Raw genomic sequence first — 14,587 nt, 5'->3', positions numbered from 1 at the left:
GAACCGAGGCGCCCCCGTGGCTCCCTGAAGTGGGGCAACAGTGAAATGTGGGGGATGAGCACCCGAGGAGGCGTCAGAAGGACCAGCACAGAGCCTGCCAGCCAGACGGGACTCCAGCAACTTTGTCCAAGCGTGGGCGATGGAGCTGTGCAAACTCTCAAGCAGGGTGTGACCCGCGCTCTGGTGTCCCAGGGCCTCGACGACAGCCAGAACTGCGGGATACAACAGCAAAGCAAGGCACACAAAGAAAGCTCTGCCAGATGTGCGGCACCATACCGGGGATGCAAGATCCTGGGCACAGACTCCTTGCTCTTCTCAGCAAGCCCACGGAAATTAGGGTGGAAACCCTTTTCAATCAGATAAAATAAAAGTTTCCTTCAAGGGCCAGAGGTAGCGTCTGTGAAATATTCCAGAAGACCCATTAGTGCTCCAAAGAATCCATTTGAAATCCTTCACTGCTTGTAAAGTTCAAGAATCCGCAGGCCATGTTAACTTGTGTTTTTCAAAGCATCGTTGTCAAGCATGTCAGCGCCTATATATTTACATACATAGAGAGCCTACTCGCTGGGGATGCTCCAGGACTTGTTTCAATGCTCCCAGAGGACTAGGATCTGGAATGAGCTTGGGAGTCAAAGGCAGGAAACGGTCTGGACCAGAGGGATGCCATGTGGCGAAACCAAAAGCCAAAACTGACTAAGGGCCAGCCTACCACATCTGTCATTGGGTGTGCTGAAATTATTTTATTTCTGACTGTGGCCTGTGACTCATTAGTGACCATAGAATCAATTTAATGAGTTGTAACTAGCTTTTTTTTTTTTTTTTTTTTTTAAGGTAACTAATTTATGTCTGAAAGCTCAGTGCCGGTTACTTCCTTCACATAGGGTGGGAGGAAGAGGATACTTGTCTTTAATTCTACTTCTTCTTGCCACCTCCTTTGGAAGGGCTTCCCTGACTACTTATTCTCGAGTCCCCCAACACACACACACACACACACACACACACACACACACCCTACACTGTTTAATTGTCTTTACCACACCAGGGCACTTATTCCTAACTTAAATCTTCTTTCTTTCATTTCTCTCCATGCCCCCTCCACCAGAAGATCAGCTTCAAGGACTCAGAGCCAAGTATCTTCCTTGCTGTTATATCTGCAGTGCCCAGAACAGTGCCTGCCATATAGTAGGTGCTCCATGAACACTTACGGTATTGAATTTAAATTGTACCCAGTGGCAGCTTCCAACTCATGGCTTTTAGCTGCTGTTGTTCATCACAAACACTAGCGTCCTTCTTTCCATTATGCTCTGAGAGCCTGCCATCACCCTTTCCCCCCAGTCTACAAGGACTTAACACAGGCCATGACCCTGGTTTGCACACCTGGACTTGACCTTCTTTGTTGGTGCTACTCTGTCTGCCAGCACCTGCTGTGCTATCCACCAACCCACACTTCACTGAAGATCACTTGCACCAACTCTCCCTCAAAAATATTTTTCAGTCTATTTTAAAGTATAATTTTAGAAATTTTAACACACGTATAGCTCTGTGTAACTATATTGCCACAATCAGAAAATACCCCCCAAACTCCACCATATTCTGTAGAATATGCCTGCCCCTAACCCTTGGCAACCTGTGATCCACTCTCCATCACTTTACTTTTGTCTTTTTAAGACTGTTACAAGGGATCCCTGGGTGGCGCAGCGGTTTGGCGCCTGCCTTTGGCCCAGGGCGCGATCCTGGAGACCCGGGATCGAATCCTACGTCAGGCTCCCGGTGCATGGAGCCTGCTTCTCCCTCGGCCTGTGTCTCTGCCTCTCTCTCTCTCTCTCTCTCTGTGACTATCATAAATAAATAAAAATTGAAAAAAAATATTAAAAAAAAAAAAAGACTGTTACAAAACTGGATTCACAAAGTATATAACCATTTGAGGATGGCTTCTTTTATTCAGTGGTATTCCCTCCAAATTCATCCAAGCTATTGTGTAGCTCAGTTGAGTTCATTGCTTTTTATTGCTGAGTGTCACTCCTTTGTATGGATAAACCAAGGTTGGTTGAGCCAGTCCCCTGTGGAAGCACACTTAGGTTGTTTCCGGTTTGGGGTGTTATGAATAAAGCTGCTATAAATATTAATGTAAAGCCTTTATGCGAATGAATTTTCATTTCTCTAGGATAAAATCTAGGAGTAGGATTGCTGGTTCACACTGTACCAGTATGTACTCCCCACCAGTAATGTTTGAAAGCTCTAGGAGCTTCACATTGTCTCTAGCATTTTGTCATGATCATTTGGCCTCAATCAAAGGTTTGTGGTGGTATCTCATTACAGCATATTTTTAATGAAAAATAATAAAGTAGATCTGAAAACAGATCACATCACAGAAAACAATGGTAAAGACTATTCTGATATAAGTATGTGAGTACATAGTCACACACAATAGGTACGTACTAATTCATAATACAAAACATAGCTCATGCTGTGGATTATGGTAAAACATGTTTGAAAGCCACTGTTCATACCACAGGAGGAAGACCCAGGGTTGGCATTTCTACTTGCTTAGAGTGAGTCAGAGAGAACCTCGAGAAGAACCTTCAGAAGAACCTTAACCAACCTCAGCCCTACAGCAGGGAAGGGAACCTGGTCAGACTTAAGGGCACGGATTGAGAATGGAGGCAGGGCAAAGATGGTGTCATTAGTGTTGAGAAGCAGGTTTAATAGAACTCACTCCTTTGTTCATTCATAATTTTACATGCAAACTATCATTCAATAGCAAATATTTGGCACCCGGTGGCTTTTAATAAACGTACCATGGATGAGAAGAGAGGTGATAGAACTACAAATACATCTACAAGATGTATTGACATATGACGGTAGATGTCTCTTTAAAAAAAATCAATTTAATGCATGATACCTTCCTAAATGGTATATTTCATGTAAAAAAAAAAATAAGGTCATTCCACATATTGATAGGGGCATACATATAGTAGAGGTACCGTCACACGGCTGACAGGAGTGTGGCTGGGTGGCATCCTGGAGAACATGCTTACAGTCCCTAAATCACACAGACCCAGACTTGCTGGCCTGACCGTGCTGATCGTGGTTATGGTGAATATATTACAGACTTCTCACAGGTCCACAAGGGAACATGTACAAAAGTGTTCCTTGCAGCATTATTTGGGGATACATGAAGTCAGAGGCCACTTGGTTGCCCATTTCTGAGACTTGGATAGAGAAAATGTGGTGGATGAATGCCTGGAAGCACTAGGCAGTGGGGAGAAGCCATGGGATTAGACAATATTGAAAGTATCGTACTAGTAGAAGACGAAGCAACAGGATGAGATAGAGTACTTGCATAAATTAAAACCACATGTATACAAAACAATAATACGAAATTTGCTGGAACACATGCAAACAAAAAGTACCCATTTAGCACCAAAAGAGGGAGAGAAACAAAAATAGGCAGGTAGGAAGAAAAAACAGAATTAAAAATTTTTTAAAGAGCCTAGAAGATTTTTCAGGCTGGTGGAGTGACCCTTAGCTCTGATCTAAGGGCATCTCCGTGGCTGTTGGGTTTGTGCTGTTATATTGTGCAATTTGTGCAATATTGTGTTGTTTATTTAGTATAATACTTATTTAGCTAGTTAGTTTATTTAGCCTATCGCTCAAAGGGATCTCAAGTAGTCCCATACCAGTTCCAGTAGCTCCAGGAAACTGTTTTCAAAGGCAGGCTTCCCGTCAACACACCTGTCTGATTCATTCCTCGGTTTTGTACTTTCTCTGGCGGTTCTGTTTACCCTACTCAAGTTCGCTGAGAGCCCGAAAGGTTCTGATTGGTCACATGAGCTAACATCCAGTGTGGTGCACCCCTAACAGAGAGAATTCTTCAATCAGGCCACTTCACAGGCAACTGTTCCTTCCTATGGATGGCCTTTGGCTCAGGCAAGGATCCCTGGCCCAAAAAGAGTTTTATAGGATAGGGGTTTTAAGATTACAAAACAAAGTGTGATCTTTTTCTTTCTTTCTTTCCTTTCTTTCTTTTTCTTTCTTTCTTTTCTTTCTTTCTTTTCTTTCTTTCTTTCTTTCTTTCTTTCTTTCTTTCTTTCTTTCTTTCCTTTTCTTTTCTTTTCTTTTCTTTCCTTCTCTCTTTTTTTTCTTCCTTTTCTTTCTTCCTCTGTCCCTCCTTCCTTTTCTTTCTTTTTAGTAAGAACAGTGTGAGGACGCTTTCCTCAGGAAAGAGGAATGTTGTGAGTCTTTCTGGCACTTCACAATGTCAGTTACACCCTGATTATAGTGTGGAATGTGCCCTAGACAAAGGAAATGCATTGCTGTGAAACCCAAGGATCATGGGGATTGAAAATAGACAGACTAGACTATCCACCCAAACACAGCCAGGTCGGAAGGTGACACTACAGCACGAGGACAATGGGCTTTGGAGTCAGTTCATCTCTGGGAGCGTCCAGACACTGCCACGTCTAACTGTGACATGTTATATATTACATTACTGCCTCCTGCACAGAATTGCGGTGCGATTCTGCTTAGCGTGGTGATTCAAACCTAAGAAGTGCTCAACATATTCTAGTTGCATTTCTTCCCCCCATACCTGACACATGTTGGGAAGTGTCAGTGGAGACCACACAGCTTGTATTGTAAGTGGATTAGGAGCTACAGGCATAAGCTGTTGTTTGCCTATAGCTTGCCCATAGCTATTTAAACTGGATTTTCTCCAGTCTTTCCCATTAAAAATAAATGCTTCTGAATGTATTCTTTTCTTTCTTCCCTTCTCTAAGAATTAGAGCTAGAAGGTCAGAACTGGAAAGCAGAGAGCATGTGAGTCACTGAGGTAAAATAAGGGGGTGTTAATAGCCGAACTGCTGCAGAAAAATGGACTGGCTTTGAGGTTACAGAAATAACCCCTGCGCGTTTGCAGCAATCACGGCTGTCTTCTTTCTAAAGCTACAGTCATTTTCTGCCCTGCACTCCCGCCTTCTATTTTAGTGGATTGATTGTGTAGAATTCAACTCTGCTTGACGTTTTTTGCAAATGCCTGACCCTAATCATAATTTTGTTAAAATTTCTCCTGTGGAAAATTTATTTCACTCATCCTAAAACTTTACGGCCATTATGAAGATCTTATGTTAGCAGATTTGGAAAACAAGTGAGTATTCTCTTAAGCCAATTTATAGCCATACCTTTTAGTTGCTGAAGTGATGTTGTCAAGCCGAAGTATCAATGACACTGTGTGCAATTGTACTTCATGATTTCTTTTCCTGTTTTCACAGTAATGGGAGCTTAGGTCTGGAAGCAATAAGAACCCTTGGCACCGTACACCCTGCCATCTGTGCAGGTGGGGCAGTGAGAGCCTGGAGAATCACAGCAGAGGCTCTGTGAAGTCACATCTTTTACCCGGTAAAAAGGTCAGCAGAAAATATTTCCACATACTACAGGACAGAATGCTCTCCTCTTTTCTTTTATTGGACATGAATTGCATTTATTAATTAAAGCACACGTACCTTAAATATGAATGAATAAATGTATAGCAACAAACTGAAAACAAAAGCTTTCAAAAAAAAGAAAAACAACAAAACCACCACACACACACACACACACACACACACACAGAAGTTTTCATGACAAAAGGAAAAAAAATAAATGAATGAAATACTAACAGAAAGGACTGATGTGCTGCTGAGGGACAAATATGTGTTCTGCATTTTTTTTGGATGAAGCAGTAATAAAAGATCAGAGTCTTTAAAATCTCAATCTGGTCTATTTTTCAAAATTAAAAATTAACTCCCACTTTTCTAGATGTTTGCCACTGAAATTTAACTTCTGTGTTGGTTCTCATAAACTCAAAAATATAGAGACTAGGAATTTGGTAGGAAACTGAATGCTAAAAGCCTATTTTTTAAAAAGAGCAAGCAGCCTAAAATGTCAAATGGCCAAATAAAATGTTCATAATGCAACATTTTAATTTAAGCACTTATAAGTGGTAGTTGAAAAGAATGGATACATTAATGAATGGATGCATGTTGAAAAAGATATAGCATACTTGCTACAACATAAAGTAAAATTCCATAACAAGATTATAAGAGTGATTTTTATTATCTTGGTAAAGGTGTCCGGTTACAGGTAATTACAGATACAAAATGTTTTTAATCTGGTATATCAAACAGTAAAAGGTACATGTTAACGCTGTGCCTCTGAAATGTATTTCAGTTACAACTATGTATTATAGTTGTTCTGTACATATTAAAAGCACACATGATAAAATACAAAAATAAGAAAAGATTAAATAAAAAATTATCATTGAGCTATAAGCATCTACCAGAGTATCACAGTGTGTCATAGCTAAAAAATATAAAATTAATATAAATGCTATGCAACTATTTGATCTAATATAGATCTAATAAGGACATATTAAGGCCGTAATAGCATTTCACAGGTGAAGGCTAAGTTCTGAGACATGAAAGCTTTCAGAGGAAAAAAAGAAAAAAAAAAAGCTTTCAGATAACCCACAAAACAAACCTGAGACATCTTTTTGTTTGGAAAAAAAGCAATCTTCTTGCAAAGTCAAAGCTTCAATACATAAAGGAAGTATTTAATAAACGATATACTTGAACTATTAACAATAATCTGGAGTAGATATTCTGACTACAATAGTGACCAGCAAATACCTTCTTTCTCTGGAAGAAATAAGGTTTTCTGATTAAACCAGTAGCCTGATTATTGTGGCCTCCAAGTTTGGTTATTTTAATTTGTTTTTGGTTTTGCTATCCTTCCTTTAACTAGATTATAAAACATAAAATAGTTGTATTAAATAAGCTAGGTGACCTCCAAGAGCCCACCTTACTTCCTCCTATAAAGTACAGCTTTTCCATTGCTAGAAGTGCCAAGCAAACTGAGCCCACATTCGCACAAATTAGAGCACATCTGGACTTGGTTGACTTAATGAGGCATCCAGATTGGTACATGATTACTCTTGGTACCACATATGTCTCAGAGTAAGTGGGCTAGGGCAGCCAACAATCACTATTTCAGCCCTGCTTAGGAGTGGGGGGTAGTCATGTTTTGGAATGGCTGGTGACAAAAAATTTTAAGGTATTGGGTAAGCCTGATTTCTACAGGTGGATTTAGTGCCTTTAAAAATACTGGCACAGTTCTCCATACTCAAGAGGCAGAGCTATGAGATTTTATTGATTAAAATTATATGAAATTTTTATTAATCAAAGAATTTCAAATTACAAAATAGATCTTTTTTTTTTAAAGTCTACTTGGGATTTAACATCGGCCTACAAATCATCTTTTTTCTAAGTGTTCATACTTCAAATTTTGTGCTTCAGATGAATTAATTTGGAATGAGTGGAGAAAGGCTTAACCATATTTCTTCCTTTTCTTCTTTTGCTTTTTTTTCTCACCACCGCAACACACATACGTCAGACATTCTTCTCTTTATAATGTTAATTAAAAGATTCCAAAAGCTTAATAGAATGTAAGAAGCAGTAAGCTTTCAGGATACGGTATACCTTCCTCCGCAAGTTCACATACAATGAAAGTTAAAGCTCCAACCTTCACTTTGAACTTCTGCAATCTTCCAGTATGTGGTGTTGTTTTTGTTTTTTGTTTTTTGTTTTTAAGGTTTTCAGGCTCTTTACATAAATGGAACATACGTATTTCCTTCAGGCTTTATGTTTTCACAGTTACCAAAGTGACTGCTCCCGGGCCGGCCATCCTGAGCAGCACACCTGATCTGATCAGCTCCACTGGAATGTGATGCAATCTTCAAAACAGTCTCCCAACTGGACCTTCTGATTCTGACTTTCCAAAACACAGACATGAATGCTATTTTTAAAAAACTTAAAAGAGAAACTAGGCCTTTTATGATGGGAATCCACCTCCCCCACTGGTTCTCTAATAAAGAGAACATCCGGATAATTCATTGCATTTTTCACTATTCATCAAGCAGACACAGGTTAAATTTCTCTGCCTTGCATAGGCTAATGGTCAGATTTCCAGTAACTTCAACTGGAACTCAACAATCAGAATGGTTTTAAAATTAAAATGTAAGCATGCCAAGAGGTTGGAATTATAGTAACTACATTGATTTCATAAAAAGATTCTAGATTATGAATATCATTTTAGAAAATATGTTGTAAAGTAATAAGGAATACATCTTATAGATCCAATTTTGAGATTTTTCAGTTCTCATTCAAGTTGCAGATGAGAGAATGGATTTTGCTTCATCTTGGTTTCCATGATGTCAAAATAGGCTCATTTCACATATTTGAGCCCAGAATTGTACTTTTTGATTGGTCTTTCTTTTGGAAAGACATATCTTATTCAAATTTTTCTTAACCAAAATAATTAATACTATTTAATAATACAATAACTAATACATACTGCTTATGGATAATTATATATGTAAATACATTGAATAGTATTTGGTGACTTTTTTAATCTATAAGACTTACTGAAATCAGTGCATTATAATCATATAAGATAAAGCCTAGCTAGGCTGCTAAATCTTTTTTTTTTTTTTTTTTTTTTTTTTTTTGCTCATCATTGACATTGTACTTTGGCAACAACAGAGATATGACTTTGGCTTGGAATTTTTTTACAATTTAACAACTTATACTTTTAAAATTCAGAATACATCACTGGAACAGCTACTATAATCAGTGAATCAACCACCATTAATTTCTTTGTGAGTAAATGACTTTAGGACTTACCCCCCAAGAAAGAAAGCGTATCAGTAGGCAAAAAGATAAATCCATCCATAGATAACTACAGCCTAACTAAGCTATTTTTTATTGAAGAGGTGAGAAAGGGGGAATTCCTGGTCTTTACCCTTTTCCCTTATTACCCTCAATCACATGTCTTACATGGAAATTATTTGTCTTTGCATATTCAGCAATATATTCTGAAACTTGGCTAACTACAATTTGCTTTGGAGCAGATTTCAGCACGCAGAACATCAAGCTTGGATCCCGTACACGAAGGCATGGTTATCAAAACTCTTCTTCATTAGGTCATTTGTGTGTGTACATGCTCCCTCAAGACATTATTATCAGAACTCGATATTCTGTAAAAATTCTTTGGATCCTTTCATTCTTTGATTCTTCCAGGAGCTCCTTCGGAGCCCAGTGCTCATCTGAGCACACACGCATGAAGCACATCACCTGCGGATCAGTTGGTTCATGCTCACTTTAGAGGCTAATTGAGAGAGTGGCCCAGAGGAGCTAGAAAATTCTACTCCCTATCCCCCCAAAACTTGAGTACTTGTAAAATTTTAGCATGCTTCTGGTTTTTCACTGGCAGTCTTCCTCAGCTTGTAACTTTTGGACGGCACTATCAAGGAGCTCCATGGACTCTCTGAGAGTGACGTTGATACTAAATGCCTTGGGTTTAATGGTCAGACCGTAATTAAAATCCATTTTTGAGGGTTCGTCTGGATTGGCCTTGAAATTGCACTGGTGAGCCAGGATGGAAATGAAGAGAAACAGCTGCATCTTGGAAAGCTCTTCCCCAATGCATCGCCGTTTGCCCACTGAAAAAATCATCACGCTGCTGGCCAGGTCCTTGTCAATGAAGCCGTCTTTGTCCAAGAACCGGGCTGGATCAAAGTCCTCTGGGTTAGGCCACTTCACTGGGTCATGATTCACAGACCACTGGTTAACAAAAACCACTGTGTCCTTGGGAATGTGGTAGCCTAAGACACAGGCACTGGTGGTGGTGGCATGAGGAATGGTGACGGGCACAAAGCTGGAGAAACGCATGCCTTCGTAAAGAAAGGCCATGGTGTAGGGCAGGTTGGGCTGGTCATCCAGGCAGGGCAGCCGGTTTCTACCCACGACTTGATCCAATTCTTCCTGGACCCGAGCCTGCACTTGTGGATACCTGTTTGGTCGTTAACACAGGAGAAAATAAGTAAGGGAAATCGATTCTTCTTTCATCTAGAAAGCACATGGCACTTTAATTCCACTTTCTTTATCTGAATGAATACTGAATTAATGAATTATTTCATTAATGAGTTAGTACTTCCAGACCCCCAAAAAGAAAAAAAATCCAAAACAGTTTCCTCATTTCTCACTAAATCACAGGATGGATAAATCAATAGTTGTATTTCCCGTAATTAGTTTCATATGGGTAATGCTCTCTTTCCTATCGTAAGTCAAAAACAGTCTGAAGTTTTCTAGCCTGAAAAAGCTCCTAACAGACAAGGCCAGCTTCTCCATGAGGCACAGCAGACATGCCAAGGACCTGCAAAATTTTTCAGGGGCTCGTGAAAATGTTTTCATTTCCTTCAAAATCAGAACATACACCAAAAAAAACCCTGTTAGATTAAAGAAAATGTTTTAATATGTAATTTGACATATTTATCTTTATTCCAATGTAGTAATAAAATGTCACTAAGATCTTCTGAGGGGCAAACAGTCTAAAGAGGCAAAAGCATCCAGGGCCCATGAAAAGCAAAAAAGCAGCCCCAAAAGCAGACCCTTTTCTTCTCTCATCTCCTGGGATAAATTCTAGCATACACACTGCTCTCGCACACAATGGTTATCCTGATAGATAAAGCTACAAATCCTCAAAATTTAAATTTAAAAGGAAATTCCCAATGTTAGAAAGATTACGGTACAAACTGTAATGCTTCTTTACTGTTGGCAATACAAATAGTATTGCCCTTTTGGAAAACAAAATCTGAGGACAAAGCAAGATGCAGAAGGGTAACTCTCCCCCACTTTCTAAACCCAGTAATCCACGCCTAGATACGTATGTGCAGGAAACAACAGGTACAAAAATATGTAACTACAACAATCACCGAAATTTTAAAAATGCAATCAGCAATGTTAAAAGAAGCGATTATACGTAATGGTGCTATTATGACAAAAATACTAGGGGGCCATCAGAAATCACTAAAATAAAGTTTAAAAGATGGGAGAATGTCCATTACACTAAATGAAAATGTCTTAAGTTTTTTTTTAAGTAAATAATTATTGCATCTCTGAAAAAAAATGTAAGCGTGTATGGTATAAAATTATGGGTGATTTTAAAAATTGCTTCATGAACTTCATGAAGTATGCTTCATCATATTTCAGGGGTCGGCAAACTTTTCCATGAAAGGCCAGATACTAAAAATTTAGGTTTTGCCAACCAAACCCTCCCTCTGTCACAGCTATTCAGCTCTGCCTTGTGCTGTGAAGGCGGCCACAGACAATACATAAATGAATGGCCATGGTTGTATTTTGCTTAAACACATACCAAAATGGGCAGTGTAATTTGCCAACTTCCTTCGTACTGTGTTTTCACTAAAAAGAAGAAAAATGTATTCATCAGCTATATTGAATAGAGTGACTCCAAAATTGTTTTATTTACTTTTGCTGCCCAATTCAGTTTCTGATGGGGAAAAAAACCAAAACAAACCAAACAAAAAAAACGAAGTTTCAGAAGATGATAAGCTTATGGTGGGATGCAAAGGACCTATTGATATCATTTTAGGATGTCTTTTTCCTGATCTATTATCGACTTGTTTTTATTTGATTTCTGCTCATTGCCCATATGGGTTTCCATGCTCTTAATACTGAAAAGCAATTTTAAATACACAAAAATTCGACTTACGAAAGTAGTCGCACAGGATCTAAGGACATATATATATATATATAGGTTGCAGGATTCTAATAAGAAAAGAACCAGCCTTTGCCTTCCAATTTCTGGGTTGCCAGCAAGTTCGGCATCCCCCTCCACTTCCTTCTGCGCCAAGAAACGGCACAACCAGGACCTCAGGTCTTTCAAGGCAACCAACATTTGCCGTGAGTGAAGTAAGACAGTGAGACACCTGCTCCTGGAGCAGAGTTGCCAGACAAAAACAGGCTGCTATGTTAAATCTAAATTTCTGGTAAACAATAGTTCATCTTTCAGCAAGAATATGCCCTGTGTACATTTTATTTTTCATTTTCTGAGTCTGGCAGCACCCTATACCAGCAACCCGCTGGCTCCCTGCGCGCAGCTTCCCAGGGTCGGCGACCTTAGTCCGGGCGGGCGCCGCGGGGGGCTAGGCTAGGCTGCCTCGGCGGCGGGCCCGAGCGCCAGGGGAGTCAGCCCGCTCGCGCTGCCCGGGTTCCCGCGCGCCTGTCGAGGCGCTGCTCTGCGCTCCGAGAAGCGACCGCTCCGGCTCTCCCCCGGGGATTTCTAACGCAACTAGCGCGGCGCTCCCCTAAGCCCAGCGCAACCTGCTGGCCTCTGGCCGCCCTCCGAAAGCTCCGGTGCCGGGTATGGGTCGGCGGGGCCGGCCTCCGAGCGCTCCCTGCGCGGGGCTGGCAGCTCCGATCTGCGCCGAGGGCCGGCCCAGCCGACTAGCTGCTGGGTTTACTTAACAAGTTTCCCGTTGCCCTTTCTTTGGAACTGTGCCAATTTTGCTCCTGCTGTACCAGGGAGGCAGAGATCCGGGGCTGATCTGCGGGCACTTAAAAGATCGTGCCTTTCAGGGGGCTCTCATAGCTTTGTCCCCCACTTGGAGAGGTAGCGAACCACAAGATCAAAGCTGCGGGCGGGCGGGTCCCCGCTGGGTGGAGGCCGGGGGGCGGGGGCGCGCTCTCGGCCCGCGCTGTGCCTTCCTTCCCGAGCCCGGCTTTCGCGCCGCGATCTCAGCTTTGCGAGGTGGGGAGCTGGCGCGAAACCCCAGACTCTGGGCGTGCGTGGAGACCTCAGCATATCCTACCGCCCCCCACCCCTTACCCGGCAGGAAAGGAAGGCCCGCCCGCGCCTCCTCGAGGCTTTACCTGGTGAAAAGGATGAGCAGCCACTGCAGCGCGATGGAGAGCGTGTCCTGGCTGGCGCCGAAGATGTCGGTGACAGTGGCCGGCACGTACTCCATGTCCAACCGCGCGCCGCCGTCGCCCGAGCCCTCCGCCGCCTCGGTCCCCGCCGAGAGGATGAAGGCGTCCATCATGTCGCGGGGGGCGGCCCCGGGCTGCAGGCTTTCGCGGTGCCGCAGGAACTTGCGCAGGACAAAGTTGCTGAAGTTGCGGTTGAGCTGCTCGAACTCGCGGAAGGCGGTGCGCACGGGGTTGGGGAAGCGCTGCAGCCAGGGCAGCACGTCCACCAAGCTGCCCGCGCCCACCGTGCGCCCGAACTCCTCGTTGTGGCTGAGCAGCTCGCGGAACTCGGCGTCATCGTGGCTGTAGCGGCAGCCGAAGCACACGGCGCTCATGACGTTGGCCACGGCCACCACGGTCAGCGGCCGCGGGTCCAGGAAGGCGCCGCCCGCGCTGCCGCGCGCCAGCAGCGCCACCAGCTCGCGCGTCTCGGCCAGCACGTGGCCCTCGAGGACGCGGCGGCTGCGCGGCTGGCGCGTGGAGAAGGCCCGCATGGTGCTGTGCGCCGCGCGCCGCTGCACCTTCCAGCGCGGGGAGTACTGGCCGAAAGCCAGGCTGCGGCCGCCCGACACCACGCGAAAGGAAGCGAAGCGCGGCCGGTCGGCGAAGGCGGCGCCCTGCTGCACCAGCGCCTGGCGGATGGCGCGCTCGCCGTTCAGCACCACCACCGGGCAGCTGCCCAGGCGGATCTGGAACACGTCGCCGTAGCGCCGCGCCAGGCGCGCGAACGAGAGGTGCGGCGCGGGGCCCATCGCCGCGGCGTTTCCGATCAGCGGCCACGCAAACGGGCCGGGCGGCGCGGACCCCGGCTGCCGCCGCCGCTGCCTCAGCAGCCACTGGCCCGCGTGCACCGCGGCCAGCACCGACAGCAGCAGCAGGAGCGTGGTCTGCTGGGCGGACAGCGCGCTCGGCTGCAGGGGAGCGTCGGGCCCGAGGCTGGTGGCCATGCTGGAGAGAGAGGGGCGAAGGCGTGGCCCTCAGGTGTGCAGGGAAAGGAGCGGGCGCCCCACGCCCCTACCCCTGGCGCCGGGCTACGCCGAGCCGTTGGCAAGCGAGGAGGTCGCGCGCAGGGCAGGGCAGGGCGGGGCGGGGCGGGGCGGGGCGGGCTCTCCGGGGAAGCGGCGGAGGACGCTTCTTCCCATCCCAAACCCATCCCCTAGAGGAGAAGGGAAAGAGCATGCTTCCGCCTCTCCGTGACCCGGACTCTCCGTCCCCACCTCAACCCCCAGCTGTGTAACGGTTCCAGCACTTCGGGGCAGGCCGGAGGGCATCCAGGGGGAGGCGCGCAGTCCCCTCTCACTGCCTACCACCCCCGCCCCGCGAGGCCGCGGGAAGGCGGCTCCGCGGACAGACTGACCTGCGAGGTGGCGCGGTTTCCGGCGGCGCGGGATGGACGGCTCCGTAATAGGGCTGGGGCCTTTGAGGAGGGCCAGAAGTCCCCGGGAAATCGGAGGCCTCGCCTGGACACCTGCTGCTCCGGGAGCCAGAGCACCCACTCTGGAGCCTCCGAGCCAGGGGCGCTGGGACTGGGATGGGGACCGAGCAGGCGGCCTCCTTTGCCGCGAGCCCCGCTGCACCTGGGGCCTCGGCAAAGCGGGGGTTTCCACACAGAGTGCGCGCTGAGACGGGGGGTCGACCGGTGCAGCCGGTTCCCAGCCTCAGGACCCCCGCGCGTCTGACAGCTGCTGTCGCAGGGGCGTGGCCCGTGTGCGCGCAGTCACGCCAGA

General features: G+C 45.0%; 1 protein-coding gene across 1 annotated transcript; it reads right to left on the bottom strand.

Annotated features, from left to right (window-relative positions):
• Positions 1-6,070: 6,070 nt before the first annotated feature.
• On the bottom strand, positions 6,071-14,352 carry CYP1B1 (cytochrome P450 family 1 subfamily B member 1). The gene is made up of 3 exons (XM_072770493.1): positions 14,218-14,352; positions 12,765-13,808; positions 6,071-9,885 (listed from the first exon to the last, which is right to left on the bottom strand). Exons 2-3 carry the CDS (start codon positions 13,805-13,807, stop codon positions 9,297-9,299), a joined length of 1,632 nt encoding a protein of 543 aa, XP_072626594.1. The 5' UTR covers position 13,808; positions 14,218-14,352; the 3' UTR covers positions 6,071-9,296.
• Positions 14,353-14,587: the final 235 nt, after the last annotated feature.

Source organism: Canis lupus, chromosome 12 (genome assembly GCF_048164855.1).
Source record: "Canis lupus baileyi chromosome 12, mCanLup2.hap1, whole genome shotgun sequence".
NCBI lineage: Eukaryota > Metazoa > Chordata > Mammalia > Carnivora > Canidae > Canis > Canis lupus.
This window is presented reverse-complemented; position numbering and strand designations above follow the sequence as displayed.